This window comes from Anoplopoma fimbria, chromosome 21, assembly GCF_027596085.1.
Source record: "Anoplopoma fimbria isolate UVic2021 breed Golden Eagle Sablefish chromosome 21, Afim_UVic_2022, whole genome shotgun sequence".
Lineage (NCBI taxonomy): Eukaryota > Metazoa > Chordata > Actinopteri > Perciformes > Anoplopomatidae > Anoplopoma > Anoplopoma fimbria.
The window spans coordinates 2097490-2124015 of NC_072469.1; the positions used below are offsets into that span (position 1 = coordinate 2097490).

At 38.1% G+C, this 26526-nt stretch overlaps 2 protein-coding genes across 2 annotated transcripts; one reads left to right on the forward strand and one right to left on the reverse strand.

Moving 5' to 3' along the window:
- Positions 1-3351: 3351 nt before the first annotated feature.
- On the forward strand, positions 3352-12103 carry lipib (lipase, member Ib). Its single transcript, XM_054623287.1, has 10 exons — positions 3352-3403; positions 5790-6181; positions 7363-7471; positions 7919-8020; positions 9009-9098; positions 9211-9378; positions 10162-10251; positions 10604-10712; positions 10797-10970; positions 12019-12103. The coding sequence occupies exons 1-10, from the start codon at positions 3352-3354 to the stop codon at positions 12101-12103; spliced, it is 1371 nt and encodes a 456-aa protein (XP_054479262.1).
- A 2230-nt stretch (positions 12104-14333) lies between these two features.
- zgc:112982 (uncharacterized protein LOC503771 homolog) lies at positions 14334-24963 on the reverse strand. The gene is made up of 11 exons (XM_054623172.1): positions 24780-24963; positions 23666-23708; positions 22819-23493; positions 21584-22411; positions 17971-18140; positions 17220-17340; positions 16899-16971; positions 16690-16811; positions 15865-15970; positions 15683-15785; positions 14334-14825 (listed from the first exon to the last, which is right to left on the reverse strand). Exons 2-11 carry the CDS (start codon positions 23698-23700, stop codon positions 14812-14814), a joined length of 2247 nt encoding a protein of 748 aa, XP_054479147.1. The 5' UTR covers positions 23701-23708; positions 24780-24963; the 3' UTR covers positions 14334-14811.
- Between the last annotated feature and the right edge of the window lie 1563 nt (positions 24964-26526).

A 26526-nucleotide genomic window follows, 5' to 3' on the forward strand; every position in this document is an offset into this window, starting at 1 on the left:
AGTACTCTGTAGTTTACTCCTCTTCCTGCATCCTGTTTTAAGGCCCCTCAGATGTTTGATTCTTATCTTGCCTCTCTCTCTTCTGTGTGTGTGTTTGTGAGATGATTTTGGCCGGAGGAGAGTTGAAGTCGTCTCAAGCTTTACAGGAAGCGGCGTCAGGACTCCCCCCTGTGGCGCTTCACCTCACATACCTGCAGTCGCTGTCTTGTCTTGTTTTCCGCACTACATTTCCCAGAAATCATCTGTCAGCTGAGATATTTCACTTAAAAAAAAACGCAAATATGAACCTAATGGTGCCACTAGAATAAAAGTCAGTGTGATGGAAATCTCTCAAAGTATTTAACCCTCCCCAGACCAGCTAAGTTCCGCTATATTCAAATAGGGTTAGTTCTAAATCAGCCTGGCAAGTGTGAGGATTCTATTGGATATAAGATCTAAACAAGGAAATACAAATACAACAACATAGCCTCTGTACAGTCTCTCTTATCCAGCGTCTCCAACCAGACGCCAGCCTGTTGAGTCCAAACCGAATACAGGAGGTTTCAGCTGACCTTGGCCTACCAGCTGCCAGAGTCAGCTCTGCCTTATCAGAAGCACATAGAGTGAGACAGGCCAAGAGAGACAGACAGTTGACCTGACCTGTGAAGCCCTGTCTTAAGTTACCTTTAACCTACATGAGGGAAGTTTAACATGCAATAAGGAAAAATCCTTCACAGTCAGAGGATCAACAGTCTTTTTTTCCTCTGGGGAACATGACTTTATGCACCAAAGATCTCACTAATCCATCAAAGGATTGTTGAATAATTATTTAATACAATACATGTGATTGATTTAAAAAAAAGAGTATTTCTACAAGGAGGTAGTTCATCCTGACCAAACGTTGCTGGTTTTATAATCTCTTCCATAGTCCTCTCTGTTATTTGCCAAGTCATGTGACCGAGGAGCGGCCTCACAGGTAAGCTCTTTATCTGGCCGGGACATCGTGACCTTACGCCGACCTTTTACCTGGCTGCTCACCTGCCAATCAGTGTTCACTCCTGGTCTGCAGAGACACAAAAAAACACACAAATGTGAACAGAAAAACTCCACTAACACCTGTTGCATTTAAGTATTTCTCTCATTGTTGCATATTTCAGGTTTTTTGGATGCATTTGGTCAAATTGTAAAAGAAAATAAACTTGCGGAGATTTAAATACTGCTAATCCATCACACCAAAAGAAACATTTAATCAGACATGGTGTTTACTGTAAAAGATAACTTAACAAGCATGTTTAAAGTCCATTCTCATTGTGTAAATACAAAGAAATGACAAAGACGGATGCTTGGAAGGTAGAAAAAATGCGTTCAGAAACTTAAAATAGCGTTAAAAACCTTCATCAACCACACCGTTTTTCAAAAGTCTACAATGGATATCCAGACAGTGATCTGATGGATGAACCAATAGGATCGATCCTCACCAAGAAAGCAAATAAGTAACAAGTATTTCCCAAAATGTCAAACTTTTCTTATAAGAATTGAGTAGAGGGGAGATCAATTTAAAGAACACTAAATTATACATATTTTATTGTCTCTTTACAAACAAACTAGTATCAGAATTTATAACAAAACCTTGGAATCAGCATCCTGAAATAAAGAAAGATTTAACATAAAATAAAGTAGTATTCATTCTGATAAACACATTTTGCAGAGCTCTCTCTCTATGTTTTTAAAATAAGTCAAACTCAGCTCTTGATTTTACATTTTTCCAGCGTTCACTCTGACATTACTGTAACCCAGCTCAGTTTCTCTGCTTTTGAAGAGTGTTTTTCAGTCCCTGGATGTTAAATTACACGATGAATGCAGTGAGTACAGGGCAGCGTGGGCTGGGTGCCGTGTGGTCGGACCGGAGGAGCTATTAATAACTGAACTGGTGGAGGCTCCAACTTTTTATGGCACAATCACACAGAAACCTCACTAAACAGAGAAAGGGAGCTCAGATCAGGGCCACCTACCTACATTTACATGAAAAATAAACAAGTTGACAAGAAAATAATTTGAATATTCTTGTAGTAAAAGTGGTAAATTTATGAGAAAAACAAACAAATGTACAAGAAAAAAATAATAATTTATATTCTTGGTGATTAAAGTGACAAATTAACAAGAAAAAAAGAATAATATTCTTGGTGATTAAAGTGATAAATTAACGGAAAAAACATACATTTACAAGAAAAAAATAATGAATATTATTTGTGACTAAAGTGGTAAATTTAAAAGAAAAAAACACAAAATTTACAAGATATAAAAATGAATTTTCTTTGAGATTAAAAAAGTAAAACATTTTGCAGGAAAAAAATGTCAAAAATGTGCCTAAGTTGATTTAAATTGCTATTGAGTTAAAAATGGCATGTTCCTTCTGTGTTATTTTATGAACATAATGCTGACATCGGTATGCATTGCACTTTACCCCTCATGTAAGACCTCTTGTACGTTACATTTTGTCAATATGTCATCAGATAAATCCTAAAGACTGCAGTTTCCTTTGAGTGAGTTCAACGTCCTGAAAGATACATATATGTTTCATGTTCTTTCATAAAAATAAATACTAATATAATTAACATAATTTGTATCTGACAGCTCACTTCACAACAGGGTTTAATCATTCTTAAATATTCAAGTAGGAAAGGATTTCTCCATTCTTGTATCTCCTCTACTGTCTCTTTTCTCTTCTTTCCTTTTCATCCTCCACTCCCTTCGACTTTTCATCGCTATCTAAACACTCCCTTTCATTAAATCTTTTGTTTAATGTCCATTCTATCTCCATCCTTTAAAATGGTAAATTTACGAGGAAAAAAACTAAAAATTTACAAGAAAAAAATGAATATTCTCTGAGATTATAAAGTAAAAAAATTGTATGGAAAAAAAATCAATTGTATCATTGAGATCTGAGCGAGTTGAAGGTCCTGCAAAAGATACATAGATGTGTTTTCTTTCATGTTATTTTTGTGTACTTTTATAAAAAAATTATAAATATTGATATTTTGCACTCTATGGCTCACATTACAACAGTGTTGAACATTAATATTCAATTAGTAAATGATTTTTCCATTTTTTATCTCCTCTACAAACCCTTTTAATCCTCTTTCATCAATATCTGTCTTTTCCCTCCTTCTTCTCCGTCTGCATCCTTCTAGAAACCGATCCTTCCCGTAGGTGAAGACACCACCTCTCCTCCCTCCCTCCCTCCCTCTCACAACAATCCCTCCCTCCTTCTCTCCCTCCTTCACTCCCTCCCTCCTTCATTCAGAGCTCCTTCTCTCTCCCTCTCCGTCCTCACCTCCATCATTTCCCTCTTCGTCTCTGGTGGTAGGAAGGATGCTGCCCTGCAGACTGCTCGGTCTGCTGGGTCTCCTCGCGCTCTGCAAAGGTAAGAACAACACAAACTGCTGTTTCATTCAGCAGAGAAAAAGTGCTGCTCACTGTTCAGGTCTTATTATTCAAGGAGGGATTGATTTATTACAGAGGAACTGAGATTTAAAAAAGTAGCTGACCAACATTTAAATAAAGTTTGTGACATCTTAAGAAGGAACAGATTATTTAAAGTCAATCTGCTCCACTTTGATGTTTAAGTTAAGGCCTTCTGTTTCTGTCTGCTGGTATATATATACACTATGTCACACACACACACACACACACACACACACACACACACACACACACACACACACACACACACACACACACACACACATGGTCCTCAGCTATTCATAGTGTACTAATGTGTGCGTTTGGGTCTGGATTGGGGCCGTTTCCTCCCTCTGGTGTTCTGGGTGGGCGGGCGCTGAGGGGATGAGGTGTTTTTATATAACAGCCTGATCCTATTGAGGGCAGAGTGTGTGTGTGTGTGTGTGTGTGTGTGTGTGTGTGTGTGTGTGTGTGTGTGTGTGTGTGTGTGTGTGTGTGTGTGTGTGTGTGTGTGTGTGTGTGTGTGTGTGTGTGTGTGTGTGTGTGTGTGTTTGCTAATTGCAGAGCAGGGATCGCCACCCGCCATGGGAGGTCGGGGGCCTTCCGGTAGCCTTTATGCTACATGCTAACCAGCCCATGTTTGCAACAACACTGTAAATAACTGCTTAGTTGCTGAGAGTTAAGTGGAAAAGATGGATGCCACTTTAAGCTTGAGACAGGAGGCAATTAGTGAAACAGCTAGTCTGAAGTCAGCCTACCAGCACCTTTAAACTCACTAATTAACACGTTATATCTCGTTAATGTAAACCGTACAGAAACCAGGATGTAAAGACGATAACTTGTAGTTTTAGAGAAAGAAAAACTTCTATGAAAAGCTCCTGGATCTGCATGAAACTCTCCCAGTGAAACTGCCAGCACATAATGTTCAGAACTGCATTAGAAAATGATCTGTTTCTTTTTATAAAAAGGTTAAAGGTACAAGAACTTCAGATGTGAGGCTAACTACGACCCCCATGATGCACTGCAGCAACAAACATCCAGTCAGCAAGATTAAAATTCTGACGGGAAACAACTTTCTTGTCGCAACATATTTGCTCCTTAAAAATGACGTTACCACGGCAACAAAACTGCATTCTAGAGAACATTTTGATGGAAGCGTATTTTCTCCTGCAGGTTTCAAAAAGTTTTAAACACGTGGTTAACGTTGGAAATTGAAAACAAACAAAACTACTGTTATTAAAAGTATTACTTGAACAGCGGTCTCCTGGGTGAGCTTCCTGTGTTTGACTGACTACAACGGACTATCACTGGAAAACAATACGTCAAAAACAATCGTGATCCGGAACAAAAAACATTATTTTTAGGAGAAAGGGCTGCAGCGTGAACGCAAATATAAGGACATCTTAAATATAGTTACTGCCAAAAGTTTAAATAACGTTTTAAACAAGTTGTATGGACTCAGAAGAGGCCACATGACATATCTTAATGTTGTTTAGATCATTTACAGGATGAGAAGGATGATAAAAACATATTTCTGCTGCATAGAATTATGATTTTTTTCTAATCTTTTGTTTTCTAGTGAATTACTGGATAACTTTACCTCTTCAGTACTCTAAAAAATAACTAAGAGATGTCTCCCCGCAATGATAAAACATCACTAAATCTTCTTTATTGCAACATTTATTTCTCTTTATTTAATTAAAGGGACAGAGATAACTTTATCTGAGAAAACAATGGACTTGTTGGAAGATACTGTTTGTGTTTTATTAAACTAAAATGTAAAATACTCCAGTCAGTGGGGATTAATTGGTGAGAAAACAAACACCAACCCGTCTTCAGCCTGTTTTTTTATTTACAGTATGTCGGCTAAAGACACTCTAAATAGGCTAAAGAGACTCCCAGTTTAATCCTCACATGGAGCTAAAGACGTCCTAACGTCACTGACCAGACAGAGAATTGACCCCAGCAGCGTTTACAGTCAGCGGATGAGAAGTGTGGAGAGGTGAACTGGGTCAGAGGTTTAAAAACAAGTCAGCAAACATCAGATAAAGAAAAAGGACTCAAGAGTCTGACTGCTGTTGTAATGTTGTCACAGATAGAAGCAGATATCTGCTGATCGATGAATAGATTTACAGATTATTGAAGTTTTGTCTTGTTTGTGCTTCAGTGACCTTTGACCTTTGTGGTACCTTCCACTTTCTTTTAGTTCATCTTTTTCTTCTTTTATTTTAATTTAATACTGTTTTATATCTATTTCTTGAGTCTTGAGGACAGACATCTAATATTTTCTATATATATTTAGTCTCGTTCTGACTCATAAATGTATTTTTCCCGTGTGGTGCGTCCAGGCCAGGAGGAGAGCGGCGAGGGCGAGTCCTGCGACAACTTCACGGACCTGAACCTGTCTCACTGCTTCATGGGAACCAGCCTGTACGTCCGTCTGCTGCTCTACACCCGCTCCAACCTGGGCTGCGGCCGCGAGCTCGACCACCACCGCCCGTCCTCCCAGCCGCTCTTCAACACCTCCCGCCCCACCGCCTTCGTGGTCCACGGCTACCGGCCCACCGGGGCGCCCCCCATCTGGATAGACCACCTGGTCCGCCTGCTGACGGAGCAGCAGGACATGAACGTCATCGTGGTGGACTGGAACAAAGGGGCGGCAAACCTCAACTACTTCACCGCCGTCAGCTACACCCGGGAGGCGGCGCACAACCTGACCAGCTTCATCGTGACCATGCAGGTACGAGGGACGCCGGCACCGACCCTTCAGCCTCTTTTAGCTCCTGGTTTTGGTTTTTCAGCACATTGTTAGACAGTTAGAAACAAGCTGATGGACATAATGGAGCTTTTAACAGCTAAAGAGACAGATAAGTCACTCAGGAGGTGGTGGAGACCAAAAACGGAGCTAAAAAGAGAGGGAATATTGCACTTCATAAAGTTAAAATATGTCAGTTTTGATGTTTGTCAGGTTGTTATTCTGCTCGCAAGAGGCCAATTTATTTTTACTGCAGATTCAAAGAAATATATCAACAAACTTGAACATAAAACAAGCAGAATATTTTATTTTTTCTGACATTGTGTGGTCCCGGGGAGGCCAAAGATCACAGGGAGTGCTGTAAAGTTGTCAATATTACATTTGAAAGATGTATAGCTAAAATCTAACAAAAGAAATACACTTACTGGATAATTTATACAAAAGTCTGTCTATAAAACTATTTAAAAAGATACATTTCAATTGTCCTTAGACAAAAAAAGTTGCACACATTCTGTTTAAACCTGGAATTGAATCAAGAACATCATTGAACAGAGGTGGCTGTTTATACAGTCTATAAATAGGCTATTTTCATGAGTCTAAGTTCCCACAATGAGCCTCTCCATCCTGACAATTTTCCAAATTTCTTATTTATTTAGTTGTGTTAAATAAAAAATCGATTTCTATAAGAGAATCCAGGCTCTCCAAAATCCTTACTACCTCATTTTAGTGGCTTAAACATTTAAAGAGACAACATGTTTCGACCCCTGGATCTTTTTTAATGATTTTGTTACTATAATAAAGGCTTTTTTATATTTTCCTCGTTGCATTCCTGTTTATCCAAATGTTTTTCTCTGTTTTCTAAGAGCATCCAACATGTTTTGATCTACATTTCTTTTTCTCTCCTATATATTTCGTAACTGTATTTCCCAAAAAAAACATCTTAATGATATTTTATAACCTTCTGTACACAGCCAGGAGTGAAAAGTTGCTGAATTTAAGTATATAATCTTAAAAAAGATGGACTCAAAGCCTGCAAGTTTCTATATCATCACAGTTTTTATTCTGTCTATTGTTTAAAACGGTACAGATTTCATATCCATGCATGAAATAAACCAAAATATCTTCCTTAAATGTGACGGACTCTCTTAACGTCTTTGTGTCTGCAGGAGGAAGGAGCCTGTCTGAGCTCGGTCCACCTCATCGGGGTCAGTCTGGGAGCTCACCTGGCTGGGTTCGTGGGAGCGAACCTGAAGGGGAAGATCGGACGGATCACAGGTAAATAAAACAAAGAATTCTTTATTATATGTATTCAGAATAAACAAATAAACAAAATGCAAAAGTAAAAAGCATAATTAAAAATAGAAAATGTGAAAATTTACAATAACATATGATAAACAAACAAATTAAGAGATTTAAATTCACTGATAAATGGAGAAAACAGAAACCAGAGATGGAAGACTGTTTTTAAAACATTTCTTGAAGGCAGAAAAAACATCAGAGCAGCAAAACTTAATATATTAAATGAAAAGTTGCAAATAAATTCTGCTAAAATCATAAATAAAACATGTTACTGAACATATAAATGTTTTTATTTTCAGTAAACGTTAACAAAGACAGACACATTTTATATAGAAACATATTTAAATCAGTGAGTCCGTGTTTGTAGACATAGTTTAAGGTTTTAATAACCCTGAGTTGATCCTCCGTCCTCGTCCCCTCCAGGTCTGGACCCGGCAGGCCCGATGTTCACCAGCGCCGGACCAGAGGAGAGGCTGGACCCGTCAGACGCCATGTTTGTGGACGTTCTGCACACAGACATGAACTGTGAGTTCAGTTTAACCACTTTATTTATTGTCATATTTAACGTTTTGAACTCTTAAACACACCATCATCATGTAGGGAATTAAATACATTTCAAATATTGGATATGTAACTTCATCAAGTTATAAACCAAAACATTGTCTTTTATCTGAGATTCTATTCTGTGTTCAAAGTGACAGAAACACTTTATCATTTAATCGTTTTCATAAAAACAATTTATTCCTTATAATGCTTCCAAATGCAAAATGTTTTGTTACTGTTTTGAAACTAAACAGCTCAAATTTGGGGATTTTTTTAAGGGACACTTCAACTAAATGAGTGAAGCTGTAGTCCATCTGACAGACCTTTATCAGCTGGTGATTTAGTTGTTTTCATTTATTAAAAAAAAGCACATAATCAAAATAAAATGGCTATGGTTCATTTAGCCAAGTTATTTTATTAAGACTAAAACCTCAGAGGCACAAACATGGTAAAAACGAATTTTCTCCTTATTTTTTAAATTTGAAATTAAGTGTATATATATATAAAAAAGTAATATTATATATTATATAATTATTATATATATAATAATATTATTATATATATATATTATTATATAATATAATTATAATTATATAATTATTATTATATTATTATATATAATATTAGTATTATATATAATAGTATTATATATAATAATATTATCATTATATATATTATTATTATATATATTATTATATATAATAATATTATATTATATATAATAGTATTTATATAATTATAATTATATAATTATATTATATATTATTATATTATATTATATATTATATTAGTATTATATATAATAGTATTATATATAATAATATTATATTATATTATATATATATATATATTATTATTATATATAATAATATAATTGTATAGAATAAGAACTAAATATTTGTTTCACTGACACATATTCCAACATGTAACCTGAGATGAAGATTCATATTTTCTGTCTCTCATGTTGCAGCATTCGGTCTGAGAGGAGCTCACGGTCACATCGACTTCTACGCCAACGGAGGAGCCGACCAACCGGGGTGTCCCAAGACCATCTTTGCAGGTCAACACACACACACACCCACCCACACACACACACACACACACACACACACACACACACACACACACTCATAAATCCACACTGACTCATTGTACTGTGTTCTCCTCCTCAGGTAAATCCTACTTCGTGTGTGACCACCAGCGCTCCGTGTTCTTGTTCCTGTGCGCTCTGAACCGGACCTGCAGCCTCACCGGGTATCCCTGCTCCTCCTACAGCGACTTCCTGGAGGGCCGCTGTCTGCAGTGTGAGGCCTTCAGACCGGCCTCCTGCCCCGTGCTGGGTAGGTTCTCAACCATTCAGACTGTGGGGGGGAATACTAGACGTGTCATCAGGTGATAAAAACACATAGGAGGAGAACTCTAGATACAGAAACAGATCCTTTATTGGATCGATAACTACGTCTGGGCCGGGCCCAAAAATATATATATATTTATAGAATAATTGTCTTAGCCGTAGATCCTCAGGTGAGCCCTTCTGGTTGATCCAAAGTGGAAGCTTTCAGAACAACCTGCCTGAAGAAATAAGGCTTTTAAATCTCTTCTTAAATCCATTTGTAAAGACCTTATTGGCTTTTATGTGATGTTGTCGCTTTACAGCTTGATTTTATCATTAAGATTATCATTTTATTTAACTGAATTATTATTATTCATTCATTTTTTGTTCTTATTGTATCGATTGGTTTTATTATTTCATATATTATACTGTTTTATCAGGGTTTAACTCTTATCTAAGTTTGTCTTGCTCTGTTTGTTTTTAAAGGTGCCATATAAATAAAGTTATTATTATTATTATTATTGGCAAATACATTTGATCCGTGCACACAGAACCTTTTTTGTTTCTGCACTGGTTTTTGTTTACTACGCATTTATATTTATAAATGATGTATGTATTTATTAATCGCAATCTGTCTGATCACCTGTGTTTGTTTGTTTGTTTGTTTGTGTGTGTGTGTGTTTGTTTGTGTGTTTGTTTGTTTGTTTGTGTGTGTGTGTGTTTGTTTGTTTGTGTGTTTGTGTGTTTGTGTGTGTGTGTGTTTGTTTGTGTGTTTGTTTCTCCCCTGCAGGGTACGATGTGAGTCAGTGGAGGGAGACTCTGCTGCAGCTCGGACAAACCAAAGTGTTCTTCAGCACCACGGCGACGCTGCCGTACAGGAGTGAGTCAGACACACTGCAGGGTTACAAGTACATTTACTCAAGTACTATACTTTAGTACACATTTGAGGTATTTGTGCTTTACTTGAGTATTTTCTTTTCATTCTACTTTCTACCTCACTACATCTGTCCCACAGTTTATACAAGTACAGCTGAAGCTAAAATAAACTTCTGTCCTCACAGGAAACAACTTAATTAGGTTTAGGAAAATATGGTGAAATCAGTGAACAGAATATGAAGAAAACAGTTCAAAGCTTCATTCATAACATTCGAGTTCTAAATGAACAAACTCATATTTACACATTGTTAGATTTCTGCTTCTACGTACAGTAAATGTGTTTTCTTTTATGTCAGAGCTGAACTACAGAGTGGACATGGTGACCTGGAACCAGTACCTCCGATGGGGGGTGGTCTACATCCGTCTGCACAGCGGGAGGAACTTCACGGAGGTCCGGATAGACCAGTGAGTCCGTTATTTAATGACCTGCATAAGTTCACACAACACAAACAGAAATAAATCAAAACTAAAGGTCTTTGTTTTTCTCAGAAAGCTGCTGCGGTTCGAGCAGTACACCTCCACGAGGCTGCTGGCCCAGTTCGATGAGGACCTGAATCCGGTCCAGAAGATCTCGATGCGGATCAACACCGGCAACGTGATCGGCCCCCGTTACAAGATCAGACTGCTGAGGATCCGCTTCACACCGCTGGATCGACCACAGAGGTCAGTACTGAACCCAGAGTCCTGAACCCAGAGACCTGAACCCAGAGACCTGAACCCAGAGTCCTGAACCCAGAGTCCTGAACCCAGAGTCCTGAACCCACAGACCTGAACCCAGAGAACCCACAGTCCTGAACCCAGAGACCTGAACCCAGAGACCTGAACCCAGAGTCCTGAACCCAGAGACCTGAACCCAGAGACCTGAACCCAGAGACCTGAACCCAGAGTCCTGAACCCAGAGTCCTGAACCACAGAGAAGTCCTGAACCCAGAGTCCTGAACCCACAGACCTGAACCCAGAGTCCTGAACCCACAGACCTGAACCCAGAGACCTGAACCCAGAGACCTGAACCCACAGTCCTGAACCCACAGACCTGAACCCAGAGTCCTGAACCCAGAGTTGGTTGTTCTCAAAGTTGTTTTACCTACAATTTATTTTCAGTAACAAGTGATAGAGCTAAGTTCTTCTTCTACCACTGGCCAACAGTCCGAAACTCAGAGATAATAATAATAAAGATAATAATCATAATAATAATAAAGATAATAATTATAATTATAATAATCATAATAATGGAAATAATAAAAATACAATAATGATATTAACAACAATAATTATGATGATAATGATACAATTATAATAATAACAATATAATAATAATAATGATATAATTATTATTACAATAACTATAATTAATTATAATAAATATAATAATATTCATAATGGTATTAATAATATTAATAATAATAGTGATGATACTATGAGTAATATAATTCTGAAAATAATATTAATAACAACAATAACAAAATAATAATAATGATAATAGTTATGTTAATAATAATAATAATAATAATAATAATAATAATAATAATAATAATAATAATAATACATTTTATTTAATAAGCGTTTTTCCAAAGTCTCAAAGACATTTTAAATAGGGGATAAAATTGAGATACATTTTTCTGATTGCAGTAAAGGGAGGCGGGACCTCGTTAATGTTATTGATTATTTTACAGTTAATCATCTGATCATGTTCTTTCTTCCTCTCCGTCAGGCCTTTAATGTGCCGTTACGACATCATCATGGAGGAGAACATGGAGGTGGCGTTTCGACCTTTACCCTGCAACTCCCACCTCTGACTCCCCAACCAGCACCTCTTCTTCCTCTTCTTCTTCTTCTTCTTCTTCTACATCCTTCTATGGAAACACATCTGAACTCACCTGAAACCCAGACGTCCTCTGGGTGCTACAGGGTCTCCTCCAGGGGCCAGGCCTGAGGAGCTGCAGCCTCCTCCTCACTAGATGATGAAGACGACCCTCCTGGTTACTGGACGGTCGACATGTTTTTACTTATGAAGGTTCTGCTGGTGCTGATGTGGACTTCTGGAGAGATGAGTGTTAATCTGTGAGAAACAGCATCTGTGACCAGATTAAAGGAAACGTCTGCAGCAGGAGAGACGACGCAGTGAGATCAGCTCTCTCCATGTACAGAGTCTCCTATGAAAGCATGTTAGAGCCATGAAGGGAGAAAAAAATGATAATTATAAACCCGGGAAAGGGGTTAATATTTAGAGAAAAAAAAATCAGATTTTTTTTAAACAAAAGTTGTAAATTTAGAAGAAATACATTGTCAGAAATGTATAAGAAAAGTCAGTTTTTTAATATATATATTTTCCAAATTAAAATGAAAAAAATCAAAAAGATTCTCAGCATAAAAAAAGCTGAGCTTAAAAAGGTACATTTATGAAAAACAATATCATAAATTTACGAGATTAATAACTTGAATTTTCTTGGAGATAATAAACTCATATTTTTTTGGTCAAGTAATCACATCGTTTCACTTTTCGAGGTCGAATGAACCTCATCACACATCATATTACCGCCACCAACTCCATAACTATCTATTTTCTTACCTACAATGATTCAAATTAATTCCTTTTTATTCAAAAAAAAAACTTTAACATACAAATTTGATTTGTGATAAAAAAAATAAACTAAAAATGTATTTTATTTAAAAAATAAATGTTGTGCAGGCACCCCTTTATTTTAAAAAAACGAAAATGTATTAACATTTCTACCTGGATTTAGACCCTTGGAGGTTTAAACTTACTGTGTTTAAAACTATTAATATGCTGGATTCATTTTGCATTACCTTTTTTCATTATTGATTGAAAGTAATTTTTGGTGAATTCCCACAGTTGAAAAACATGAACACAACTTTGTTTGTTAATCTGAAAATTACAAAATGTGAAAATGTTTTTAAAATAAGCTCTTGAATTTTCAAGATTGTGAAAGCATCAGATGTCCTGTTATTGATCCGTCTCAGTGAAGTTACAGAGGCGACCCTGAATGCAGCTTCTTACCTCCGTGTGCCTTCATCAGCAGTGAAACAGAGACGCTGCTGACGAGTTTGTCCACAGCTCAACAGGAAACCAGTCATAAGCTGTTTTACTTCAGTATTGTATTCATGTAAATTGTGAGTTTTATTCTGAAACAAGTGTTTTTAGTTTGTGAAATTGAAGAGTTTAAAACTTGTTGAAAACTTAACTGTTGTCTTTTTTATTATGTATTTTCACCCATGGTTTGAAATAAATATTAATTTGACAATAACTGATGTGTTTTTTTGAGGTGATTGGTTTGAATTTAACTCAAAAGTTTGACTTTTAAATGTTTTTCAGTCAGATTTAAGGACATTTTTAAGATATTTATTAGGAAACACTAGCTCCATATTTTCACAGATAAAATACTCACTAATGCATTTCACAAAAATACTAATTACAGTTAGTACAATATATAGAAATTACCTGCCTGTTGTGTTTACATGCGTCCATTATAAGACATGGAAATTGAATATCTGAATATCCTTTAGAATTAAAAGTTCATTGCTTTTTTTAAAGGGTTAACTTGCATTATATTATCAATATTATGGGCATAAAATGATCTTTAAAACAACAATATTGTGTTTCGCAATTATTTCTTGATCAAACATGATCAAACAAAAGTAGTTATCGTGTGAGTCACTGATGTTTACACACTTTGCAGGGGAAAATTACATTTACTTGTCAGACCATAACAGACGAAAACTCACGATGAACAATAAAATCGAAAGAATATTTCATGATATTTATCCGAATTTTACAAGTGCTATAACAAAAGTGACATCTCACAATTCCATCTTGAGCTTGAAAGTTTGTTTTTGACCTCAGAAATGTGAAATTCTCTTCACTAACCTGTTATTCTTTTTACTGCGACTAGTTCAATGTTGTGAATAAGACTTGATTTAACTGTTTCATTGTTAGAAATCCATATTCTTTTGTTAAAAATGACAAGTGACTTTGAAACACCACAATGAGACTCTATAACGACAAAATCTAAATCAAAGTGTTTTATTTATTGGTGGTGTTAGGATGTGAAACTGAGGAGGACAACAAAAACATTAAAGATAGAAGATCACAGTCATTTTAAAGTCTTGTTACTTCACACGAGTTCAGTGTTTTTAATCAATTTCATCTTCCGTTTCTGTGAGGTCTACACCGATAAAACTGTAGATGCTTCAAACCAACGTAATCCAGATAAACGATGACTTTTTGATTAAAAAAAATAAAATATTGTTTGAAATCAAGACCAAACATCCATAAAGATAAAGTGTGAAAAGGGAAAAATAGAGACATCATTGTTAGAATGACACAAATAAACAAAGATGGAAGGACTGAACAGGTGAGAATGTCAATCTTCTTCACAGTTTGATACGACGGCGACACAATTCGGCCCCAAAACACTTTTTAGGAGCAGTTTTTAAAAAGGTAAAACCAGCAGCATCCAAACAGGAAAACCTTCCCAGTGTCCGATCACCAGTTAGGACCTACGAAAACCAGAAAGAGAGCGGAGGTCAGAGGAATCCAGGTCACGGCCGACGGGTAGAAACACAGAAGAGGATTTGGATGTGAACGGAGGGAGAGGGAGAGAGTGAGAGAGAGAGAGGAGGGAGGAAGATGGGATTTGGACCGGGTCAGGTCCGATTAGGAGCTGACCTCTGGAGGGGAAACCCTCCTTAAAAACAGTCACGTGTCAAAGGAGAACGTGGAACTATTTAACCGACTGCAGTGTGAAGCTGCCAGAGGAAAGACGGCGCTTACACAACGGAGTAAACCGGACTAAATGTGTCACGAGACAGCAGCTGCAGGGAGGGAGGGACCGGGACACACGATCAATAGTTTATGATGTGGATGAGTAAAAAATATATATAATTATTTATCCTTTTTTGTTTCATTATTTTTTATTTATTTAATTATTTTTATTTATTTAATATATTTTTTATTTTATTTAATATTATTAAATATGTATATATTTATATCTAATATTATTATTTTTTTAATATTATTTTTGTCAAGGATATATGCGATTATGTCTTTATTGTTTAATTTGACCATATGTGTTTGTGATATCCTGATTTGTTCTGTTTTTCAGTTTAATAATATAAAATATATTTCCATGAAAGAAAAGTTACAAAAATGATCTTGTACTTTGTCAATTATAGTTCTTTGGGGGAAAAAAGAAAATCAGTAGGTCAGACTTTTAAAAAAATCGGATATCGGCCAGGAAAATGCAATTTGTGCTTCTCTATTTATTTTTAATTTATATATTATTATAGCTACTTAATCTATAACGTGATCCTGACACAGAAATGTGAATCTGTTTTAGTTTAAAGAGTTTATTTACCTGCCGGGTTGTTGCGGTTGTTCGGTCTCCTCATCGGTCCGATCCGGCTGACGGGTCGAGTGTTCCTGCGTTGGGAGGCGAACGGAGCTCCTCTCCTTGGTCCCTGAAGACGGAGACAAAGAAAGGGGTTAGAGTCATGTGATCCATCCATCAGACGGATCACATGACTCTGTGACGCTCACCATGTGTGTTTCTCGTCTCCGGCTTTGCTCCTCTGGCCAGCTGGAGAATCCTTCGTCCTCCAGCTGAGACATTTCCTCCTGGTCACTGTAGTCGAAGCCCGGATCACTGACGGACACATGAACACAAAGTACAGAATACTTTAGTAAAATATAAGAAAACACACTTTAGCTAGTTTTATTTCTACTTTGTGTTTATTTGATGAGCGTTTTTGTTTCACTGCAGCATAAATAATCACAGTTTTGGATAAAAATAAAGTGATTAATTTATATTTTTGTGCGAAAGAACTTTGTAGCTTTGTTTTGAAAAGCTCTAAATAAATAAATCTTTACTTATTTAGCATGAATGAATACATTTTAAAAATCTTAATTTATCAACTTAAAGTGTGTTGGACACTTTTTAATACTTTACCCTAAAATATAAGTTATTTAACTTATCAGAAAAAACTGATCTTCCAAAGTTTTCACATAAAAACTTCATAGAACTCAACAGATTTATAGAGTGCTGCAGGAATGAATCAACATTTATACACGAGACGTGAAGTCATGTGATCTAGTGGAGTTTACCGTTAGCTTCTTACTTTACACTTCATTTGTCAAGATTATATTGATGAACAAAACCTGTAAATATCAGAATCATTTGTTTCACACTGAGATTATTTTGTGTAATGAAAATCAAAAAATCAAATGGAAGAATCTCATCTGCTGTTTGTGTGATTCTGACTTCCTGTTGGTCTACAAAAATAACTCACCCCTGCAGCGCTCTATAATGACAATGTTAAGTCTGTTAAACAATGACATCAGGTGGTGAAATGAGTGTAATGTCACCTGATTTGCCCAAGGGGGCGCTGTGACACGCTGCTCCCTGATATCGTGACTTTAACCCCCTCCAGCCTCTCCTGTCTCCTCCTCTCCAGGTCGTGTCTCAGGTCGCCGGGGCCTCGAACCGGCTGTCATCAACAACAAATCAACAATAAATGATTAACGATCTATTGATTTCAGGATGCAGAGTATTAAAGATGGAGTCGTTTGTTTACCTGCAAAGGTCCGAGTCTGGAGAACAGAGGCTCGTCGTCGTCAAGCAGCGAGTTCATATTTAAGCTGAAGCCTCTGCAGAAGAAGAAAGAACTTTAAACTCCTCCAGTATTTAGACATTCAAAAACGACAAACTTGACTTTGTTAATACTGCAATTAAAAGAACAAACAATACAGCAAGATACAAAAAAACTAAATAAAAACTTTGCTCAAAAGGCACATTTACAGAATAAATGTAAATATTGCTATAAACCTTTTACTTTTGTCCACCAGGTTTAAGATAAACATAAACAGTAACTCCGGTCCGTCACCGGGCGACGTACCGGTTTGAGCTGAACCTCTCGTCCAGCGTCAGCTCCTCCGTCTCCTCGTCGGAGAAGCCGCCCGTTTGGGGCGTCGAGAACCTCTCGGTCAGGGTGACGCCGTCGTCTCTGAAATACTGCTCTGTGGACGCAGACAAGAAACACTTTCACGCCTTAAACATGGTGAGTATTTGTGCTTTAAAATCACAATCCAATAATTGGCCGTGGAGTTTCTCTTCATATAGTTTGGACTCATTTGCTTTTTCCCAAAAGCAGACGTCTTAATAGAAAACGTTTTTAAGTTGCATTTGTTATATACCCAGTATTTCATTTAGCACAACATTTATAGTGCTTTTATTTTGAAGTCTAAGCAAGAAGAAGCAGCATGCACAGACAATTTAATGCTCCGTTGAAATATTTATGCCGCTCTAAATAGACTATAATTTGGTTTTAAGGACACCAGAAGATTATTCCCTTTTGCTAAACTTGCAGAAAACAAGTTTGTTTTTCTGTATCTTACTTTGGTGAAATGTTATTCCACATGCTCTCTGTATTTTCTAATCTAGAGCGTGTTAATGTGAGGTTTTCATGGTGGATTTGGAGGAAAGCTTTAAATAAACCAGTAGAAAGAAAGCAGCTTCTGTCCGCCTGTGCTTTAAGGGAATTACACAATTAAACATTATAATTGATAGGACGAGTTCTGATTAGACATACTGACAATCTGAATGCCGTAATCGTACATTTTAAAACAGATTTCTGTTGCGGTGCTGACCTTTCACATGGTGCACCAGTGTGATGATCTCCTGGGCGAACGTCCCGGTGTGCGTGGACGACTCCCGGTACGTGCCGGAGTGCTCGAGCATCGGCAGGAAGTCCAGACGCTGCCGACCCACGTTGACCAGATCCAAAGAGAGCTGCCGGTCCGAGGAGTAACACAGCGAGCTGCAGAGGAGAGGAAGAGGAGAGGAAGAGGAATGAAACCAACAAATGAAACCTTTGTTTGCAGGTTTTAGGATCCTTAAAACACAGGAAGTTAACTTCTACTGCTATTTATATTGATATCCTATATTGAAGTCTAACTCGTTCTGTGACTGATTCAGTCTCTTTGCCACAAATGACTATAGCTAAAAGACAAGTCGTTTAAAGTCCTGTAAAGACAGAATATTAATGTTCTAATATCCTGTAATATTTGTATATTTTAGCCAGAATACTTAACATCACATCTGGATAAATAAAAGCAACATCTTTACCTTACCTGAGAAACTTACCTTTCCTGAGTTCCACAACTGATATTGTTTACCATAACTAATCCTACATGAACAGTGAAGCCTGCTAACATATTGTTTGTTGTTTTACCTTTCTGCAGCACTTTGGGCAACTTAAAAAATAAACTTGAGACATCTCGCTTCCTTCTTGAGTTGAATATGCTCAGAGAGGATTGGACTGTCGAGAGAAAATGGCGGCGGGTAAAGACAGAGTTTATGAGGTGTAGTAATTATCCCATAAAGAGGAGTTTAGTTGGGCGGTGTTGGAGACGATGTGGAAGAAACTCCAACTACGTACCGTTGAGTTTGTCGCAACTTTGAGAGCAACACGGATAAAACATGACAATTGATTCAAGTCTTTAGTGTTATTTGATAACAACTAATAAATAAAAGAATTTGAATTGCAGCAAGTAGATTTCTGACCCACTTGCTCGGTCAAAATCATTAATGTTGAACTCTCTGTGTTGAATAAAAAGGGGAATCTGACGAGTTCATAATCCTTCTCATGGATGTTTATAAAGACTCAAAGTGAAAACCAGAGAAGTGAATAAGATATCTCTTCTCTCTGTTTGAACAGGTGAGATAAACGTTGGGTGAAAGTTCACACTTCTTTTCTTGTTTGATCCATTAAGTCTTCAGTGTGGTATCGTTGGTCTCAGCCTCCTGTCATGTTGTTCGGCTGCTCTGTGGAAAACTTGACATTTGAGTCATCATCTTGTCCGATGTTGAGCAGTGATGTTTGTTAAAACTTGCCTCTCAGTTCGTCTCGATTTGACTGATCCTCTTTTAGCTTTTGGTGCCACTTCCTGTAATTTTCATCTTTTAACATCACTGAAGACACTTTCGTTTCTCTGTTGTTTTTTCAGTTTGATGATGTGAATGTCGAGCACTTCCTTTTTTCTTTTCAGCAGTTTCTGACTTGAATTTCTTTTATCTTTCCAGGTTGACGATATTTATGTTTGTGGCTTCAACTTCTTCCATTTTCCAGATATGTTGACGTTTATGGCTTTGACTTCTGATTTTGTTTTCCAGAACTGATGACGCTGTAATCTCTCCTTCATCAACATCGATATTTATCTTCAAAGGTTTTGATTTCATTTCTCGTAACACCTCCTACGCTGCTCCAATTTAACAGCGTTGATGGTGTTTTTGCTCAAGGCTTCAAGGCTCCTTTTAACAACATTTATATTTATTCTCATTGCTTTGCTTCCTCCTTTCGATGGCAGTGATGAGGCTGCAATCCATTTGTTGAATCCATTTATCATGACGATGACGTTCATGGCTGTAAATTTCCCAATTTTTCTGTATTCTGTATTGTATTTTTCTCTTTGCAACAGCATTAATGATGCTTCGATTTCTCCTTTTTAACATCATTGATGTTTATGTTCATGGCTTCAATTTCTTCTTGAAACGGTGTATGACATCTTGAGTCAGTGGTGTTGTGTCTGTCAAGGTTTGTGTTTGTCTTCTTTATCAGCTGCTCCGACAAGTTACCGATCATCACAGTTCCTATAATTCGATAAAAATCAGCTGTAGGTCGTTCATTTTCTTTCTTTTGTTGATCCATACGTCCCTGAAGTACGCTTTAGTTGTTCAGTTCATCTGGACTTGGATGCAATTCAGTATTCACATTGTGGACATGCTGTGAATCCTCCTCCAGAGAAAAGTTTCCAATAACATAAATGCCGCCATTTTTCCACAGAGTGGGAAATCTTGTCAGAACATGTTGTTGACATAGCCGGTGTTGTTTGTCTTTACTTGCTCCCTCTGATAAATGTATGCAGGCTCTTTTTCTTTCCAAACCTCAGACTCGGCATGTGGACAAACAGCTCCTGTAGAGCTCAGAGACGCTCTCATCTTCCTGTCACATATCTTGATTTATGTCGTTAAAATATTCCAAACATTTCCTCCCCCTTCATCGCACGGCTTTTCCAACTTTAACAATTCCTCTCTCGGTGTGATCAAGTGATGTTGCTTTATCGCAAAAAAAAAAGCCAGAAATGCAAATCCAGTTCCTTCAAATGATTTAGAGAATCATAAACACCGACTGTGGAAATCAGCTCAACCTGAGGCAACTCCAGTCAGGAGGTTAACGGATGGTGTGCTTCCATTTTCAGTCAAAAATGTTTACATGACAAACTTTTCTTGAGGTCCATGACATGCCAAGGACCTTTCTTGACTGATGACACCATGCAACACCCCTTCAAACATCCTTCTCTTCTTGCAGGGTGTTTCCTTTTACAGCAGCTTTCGGGAAAGCAAACTTGAGTAACAAAGAACCAAAACCTGCTTCAGGCATTTTCAAATTGATCTTCAAGATGTTTCTTCGCATTGACTTGTTCATTTCCTTTAGAGTCTTGCTTCTTCTGAGGTCGGCCTTGGGGTGCATGGCCTCTGACTGAATCCTGCTAGGACGACCTCTCATATGTCGTCTTCTCCATCTGCCTCCTAGCTCGCTGAGACTTTGAATTAAAGGCCAAAAAATGTAAAAACATTTGAGAAGAACGTACTTGTTTCGATGGTTCCTTACCATCAATCATTCAGGTTTAAAATCCAGACGTCTGCTGTTGGAGGTGCTCTCCTGTTTCTTGCGTTCTGCATCTCATCAGATCATTAGAATAAAGATGTGTGAGAGTTAATGCAGAGTTTAAGTTCCCAGTTGGTGAGTGCCTCCTTTTGTTTTTGTAGAATTATAAAGAGGAATGATTTGTAAGTGATTCCACCTTGAGTATAACAAGGTCACTTTCCCAAATACACCCCTTACGTCTCTTCAGTAACTTCAACTGGGGTTTGATTTCTTCTGGAGGTGTGAACTTTTCCTGGGCTTCTACTTTAAAAGCAGTAATGCGTCTCTTCCTGATGTTTGGAGAAACTTCTGCGAGGCATCCGATGCAAAAGGAGAAATATGATGCTTGTACGGCGGGGGACACATTCGAAGCAGAGGTTCAGACTGCAACACATCCAGTTTGATGAAAATGTGTCCTGTGATTCTCAACAAGCCTCCACACGACGGTTTGTTTCTTCTTCCGTCAGCAGCTTTCCATGAACTCAGAAAGAGAAGTGTGAACTTTCCCCTCCCACCCTTCAGAATTAGAATTTTTTTATTATTAAATACTCTACCTGTTATTGTTTACGGGTCGGCTCATGTCCACTTTGATGGTTAGCGTTTCCTCCGTCGCAGCCTTCATGTTGTTGGTTTTCTGATCGCTCCATCCTCGCTCCCTCTGACGGGGCATTTTAGGGTCCAAGTTGCTCCTCATCTGGGGTCGCTCCAGACTTCCAGGCCTGCGAGGCTCCCACTGCTGAGGCGGGTCTTCCTCGGCCCAGTCGGGCTCCTCTTCGATGGGACCCTCGTAATCATCTCCCCTGAAGGGTCGGTACCCCGGTCTTTGCTGCTCTTCGTGAGGAAGATCTTGGTATCCTTGTGAGGACGGCTGTATGCGTGGTTGGCTCCTGGGCGGTCCGGTCTTTACACCCTGTCCGCGGCTGAACTGGCCTCTCGGCGGGTGAGGACCACCCCTCCCCCTGTGGTTCACGGGACCCCCTCGATTACTGTATCTCACGGGGTTTGGTCTTTCTTGTGGCGCAGGGTTCCTCCGAGTTTCTTGATAGTTCGAGTCCCTCCAGTTGTCTTGAAAATGCCGACCTCTCGCGTCTTCCCGATCATCCAACCGGCTCTCCGACGTCCTGAAACGCTCCTGAGAGGAGCCCGACGGACGGGGACTCCTCTGTCGCTCAAAGTCGGGGTCGAGATCTCTGCGGCCGTCAAATTGTTCCCACCGTGACGGCTCCCTGCTGTCTGTGATGCCGTGATCGTGTTCAACGACGAGTGGTCCCGAGTGCCGAGTGTCTCCGCGGGGGAGGCTCCCCTGAGTGTCTCCTCCAAACATATCTCTGGGTGAGTTCACCGAGTAACGCTGTCCCCCAAAGTCCTCCTCATCCCTGAACCTGTGACAGCATAAGAGGAGGTGACATGGTTCAACAATCATTCATGCTCGTTATTCAACTTCACATCTGGTTTTTAAATGTTGACATTAGCTTTGGACACATCAAATATCTGATTCATCGCCTCTGTAGCATACATTTTACTTCCTGCCATTTGCATCAACGACTAGAGTGTTTCCAACATAAGACATGCAGATTTGTTTGTTTAAAGAATCAGAAGAAGTTGCAAAGCAAGAAGAGTTTAAGCCATGCAGACTACTAGTTAGCCTAGCGTTTTGAATTATGGAAAATAAGGTGTGATGACAAACAGTGAGGGATTTTGCACTATGGGAAAATTAGAAAGATGAGAATCCTCTGCATTCTTCGTTTCCTTTTCGACAGTGCTGCAAAGCATTTTGCTTTAAATTTACCCCAGGTGAGTGGCGTCATCCATTTCCCTCCTTTGCCTTTTAAAGGTGGGGCTCCTCTCCTGATGTGAATCCTCTCTTCGTCTGCCTCTATTAGGACCCTGAGTGGGCCTCCTTCCTCTTTCCCTACCTGCTCCGCCTCTTTGGTCATCCAACCTCACACTGGGACTGAGGTCCCTGAACCTCCCTCGACCTCTGCCCTGCTCCTCTCTCCTCCAGCTGATCCCCGGCTCTCTCTGTTGGTGGTCCGAGTGAGATCTCGGCGTCGGCGGCAATTTTTCCCTCATCACCTTCGGCGGCGGCTGAGGCAACCTCTCCCTGTTTTCATATCTCTGAAAGAGCTCTCTAAACCCTCCTCTGCGTCGCTCTCCATGCCCTCCTCCTCTATCATGCTGTGGAGAAATCCTCCGGTCTTCATCAAAGCTCGTCACGCTGTGATGTGGCGACGGCCTCCGGCGGTAAAACTCCTCCTGGTTCGGATGGCGTTGATGCCCAAACTGACGGTCGTCTGGGAAAGGAGGGGTTCTCCTCTGGGCGTCGGGTTGCATGTCTTCGGTGAAGTAGTCCCAGTGCTCTTCAGGATCTTCTCGGGAGCGGTGGCTCCTGTCCGACGGATTCATGTCGAGTTCTGCAACGACTTTATGAGGATCAAAGTCCGGTTCATCCCACGGGAACCTCCTGAAAAAGATAATGATGATAAAAAACGTATGTCACAACCTCAGTAGAAAATAAATCAGCATTCACTAAAAAAAATGTGTATTTTTTTTATTTTATTCAATAAACCAGATATTTTTCTATCAAAACAAAACTAAAGATCATCATGTAAATGAAATAATGGAAATACAATTACCTGTAACGTGGCGATCGGGACCGTGGTCTTGACATTTGTCAACCTTTAAGGAAAGAAGAGTTTTTAGTTTGAAGATTTAAGCTGCAAGCAAAACAACACGTCACAGAAAAAGGCAGCTATAACTGAACAAATAAAGGTTTTCAAGGATTATTATATTATTTATTTTATGAGTATGACTGACAATTAACTACACCATCTAGTTTCTGTCAAGAGGGAAAAGTTTTATAAGATACTAGATTCATTAACAGTGAAGCAGTTTAAAGAGTGAAAATACAAAATACAACATAAATAAGTTAAATTCATCTTAAAACCTGATTTCTCTACAATAGTGGACACATTTTGGAGACAAATGATTAACTGCAAGACGACTATGCTGATTTCACTCTGATATGAGGGTATTTTGACAAATAGGCAGCATAATAAAATAACAATTGTTTATACTTTAATTTGATTACTGCATGACGGATGAAGGATCTTTCTGTTTATTCCTCTAAAGGTTTGTTTGAATCAAAGGTCTAAAGCACAGATTGATTGTCATACTGGGCCATTTATTAAATAAAAACTGTGTTAATTCTCTATTTAAATGTCTGCAGAATCATATTATGATGATATTACCTTATTGTATTGTTCTGTAGCTGCATTTCTGAGTTACAACCTAAACACAATCATATATTCAAGACATCTTATAACATTAAAACCTTCCTAAAAGGAGGATTTGTTGCAGAAATGTTTATTAAACTAAATTAAGTGAACTTTTAAATAACTACAGGTTGTCTTTCTGATCCACATTTACACAATTTAACATTAAGCTGGACTTCCATTGACATGTAAAACACTAAAAGCACATTTTAGTTGATTTGTTGACAAACTTCCACTCTTGTTATGCTAGCTTCACACGTGTTTTTAGCTAGCAAACAAGCTAACTTTAGCCTCAATCTCCACTGTGTTATATGGTGACATTCATGACCATAAGAGAGCCAGAAGTGGGGATTAAAATATATCACTTTATAATACCCAAACAGTCCAAACGTAAACAAAACCCCCAGGAAGCTAGGCTAACCTTTAGCATGCTAACGCTAAAGCTAACTAGCAGCTCACGTCACGCAGCTCTTACCGTCGTTGTGTTACCCGCCAGGCTAACGCGAGCTAACGCGAGCTAACGCGCACCAAAACCACGCAATATAACACTTTATGCTTTTAGAATTAACCCCTATTTATTGTAAGATGAAAACCTAAAAGCCAAATGTTGTTAATTTCACATTAAGTCGGCAAAAACGTGGCTGTCGTCCATCTTCAACCTGCCGTAAAGTGTGCTAGTTCGGCGCTTTCAGAATAAAACTATTAGTTGTAGAAAATCCACATTTCAGCAAAAACAAAAACACATAACGCTACTTTATTAATACATCGTGTGAATATAAATATAATTATTATATATTCATATGTTTTTTTAATGGTATTACTGTTCAGTGTCAGTGACAATTTACTGTGTTCGTTTTATTCTGAAAAGGTCATATGCTGCCCTGCCATTGGCTAATAATTAACTCCCATTTATTCCACTGTCCTCTATGCAGGAACGGTGTCTGCACCCAGACTGGCAGTGCAATGTTGGTTTTACAAACTAATTAAAGTCCTTAAAGTGACACAGCTTCTCTTCAAAAATGCATAATCAAAAATATATTTAAATTTAATTTGTACAAGGCCCCTGAGGTGGAAGTTGCCCTTTAATTCAGCCTTGCATGGGTTGTACTGGTTTTGCAGCTTTTAACTAGCACATAAATCTGCATGTCATTTCCTAAAGTACAGCAGACCAACCAAATGCAGTGTGATATAATGTACATTTGTTTATAGTAGTTTGTGTGTTCTGGACATTTAGATTCAAACATTAAATTAAACTGCTCTAGTGTTGATAGTGTGTATGATTCTACCAGGAAAACTTAAAAAAAGATGAATTTACGCCCGTAATCTTGACATAGTAAGTAAAAAGTTTGATTTATGTCATAATTCTGACTTATAATTAGTTTATTTCTGGCTGAAACAGGGATATGTTCCCTGGAAAACATTTATTATGACTGAAGTGGGGATTTATAATGATCTTTGGCTCAAATATTAGTACTGAAAATAAATAAATGTGATGGTTTACATACAGTCAATATGTATTACCTGTTTTTATTTTGAAAGCTGAACCGCTTAAGCTGTATTCTGCTCCTAATAATATGTAAATATAATAAACTATCTCATATCATCAGAGCAACACATCTGTGCAGGAATCAAAAGTAAAAGAAATAATGACTCACTTCAACTTTTGCAGATCAGTTTTAATTTCAGTGCAGCATAAAGTCAACACACAGTGAGATATAATGATAAATAAAAGTGGCTGCATTAAGCTCTACACTACGTTTGTCATTTCATACGTCCCTCGTTATGAATGTCAAAGATTACACATCTTATACAGTTTTGAATCTTTACCATTTCCCTTCATTTCCTCAAACCCAAAGTGTCTGTTTGCCTTTATTATACTTTTATTCATTTATCCAGCTCACTGACACAAATGGCTTGATGAAGTTTATTGTTCTTTTTTTTTTCCAGCAGGTATCCATGCACCACATCTACAATGATATATTCCACCAAGCTGCAGTGTGTCACAGAGTTAAATAATAATCGGATAAACATTGTGTCCCTTTATTTTTTTTACTTCATATACAAGGATTAACCGGGAGACCGATTGAGCTTCAGCAGAATCTGGAGGAATAACGAGCTGACACAGCGAGAGAGGGAAGTCGGCAGGAGAGTGAAAAATAAATAAAACAAAGTGCTGAAGGTTGCAGAAGTGACGAGAAAACACTTTTTCCCTCAACGTGGCA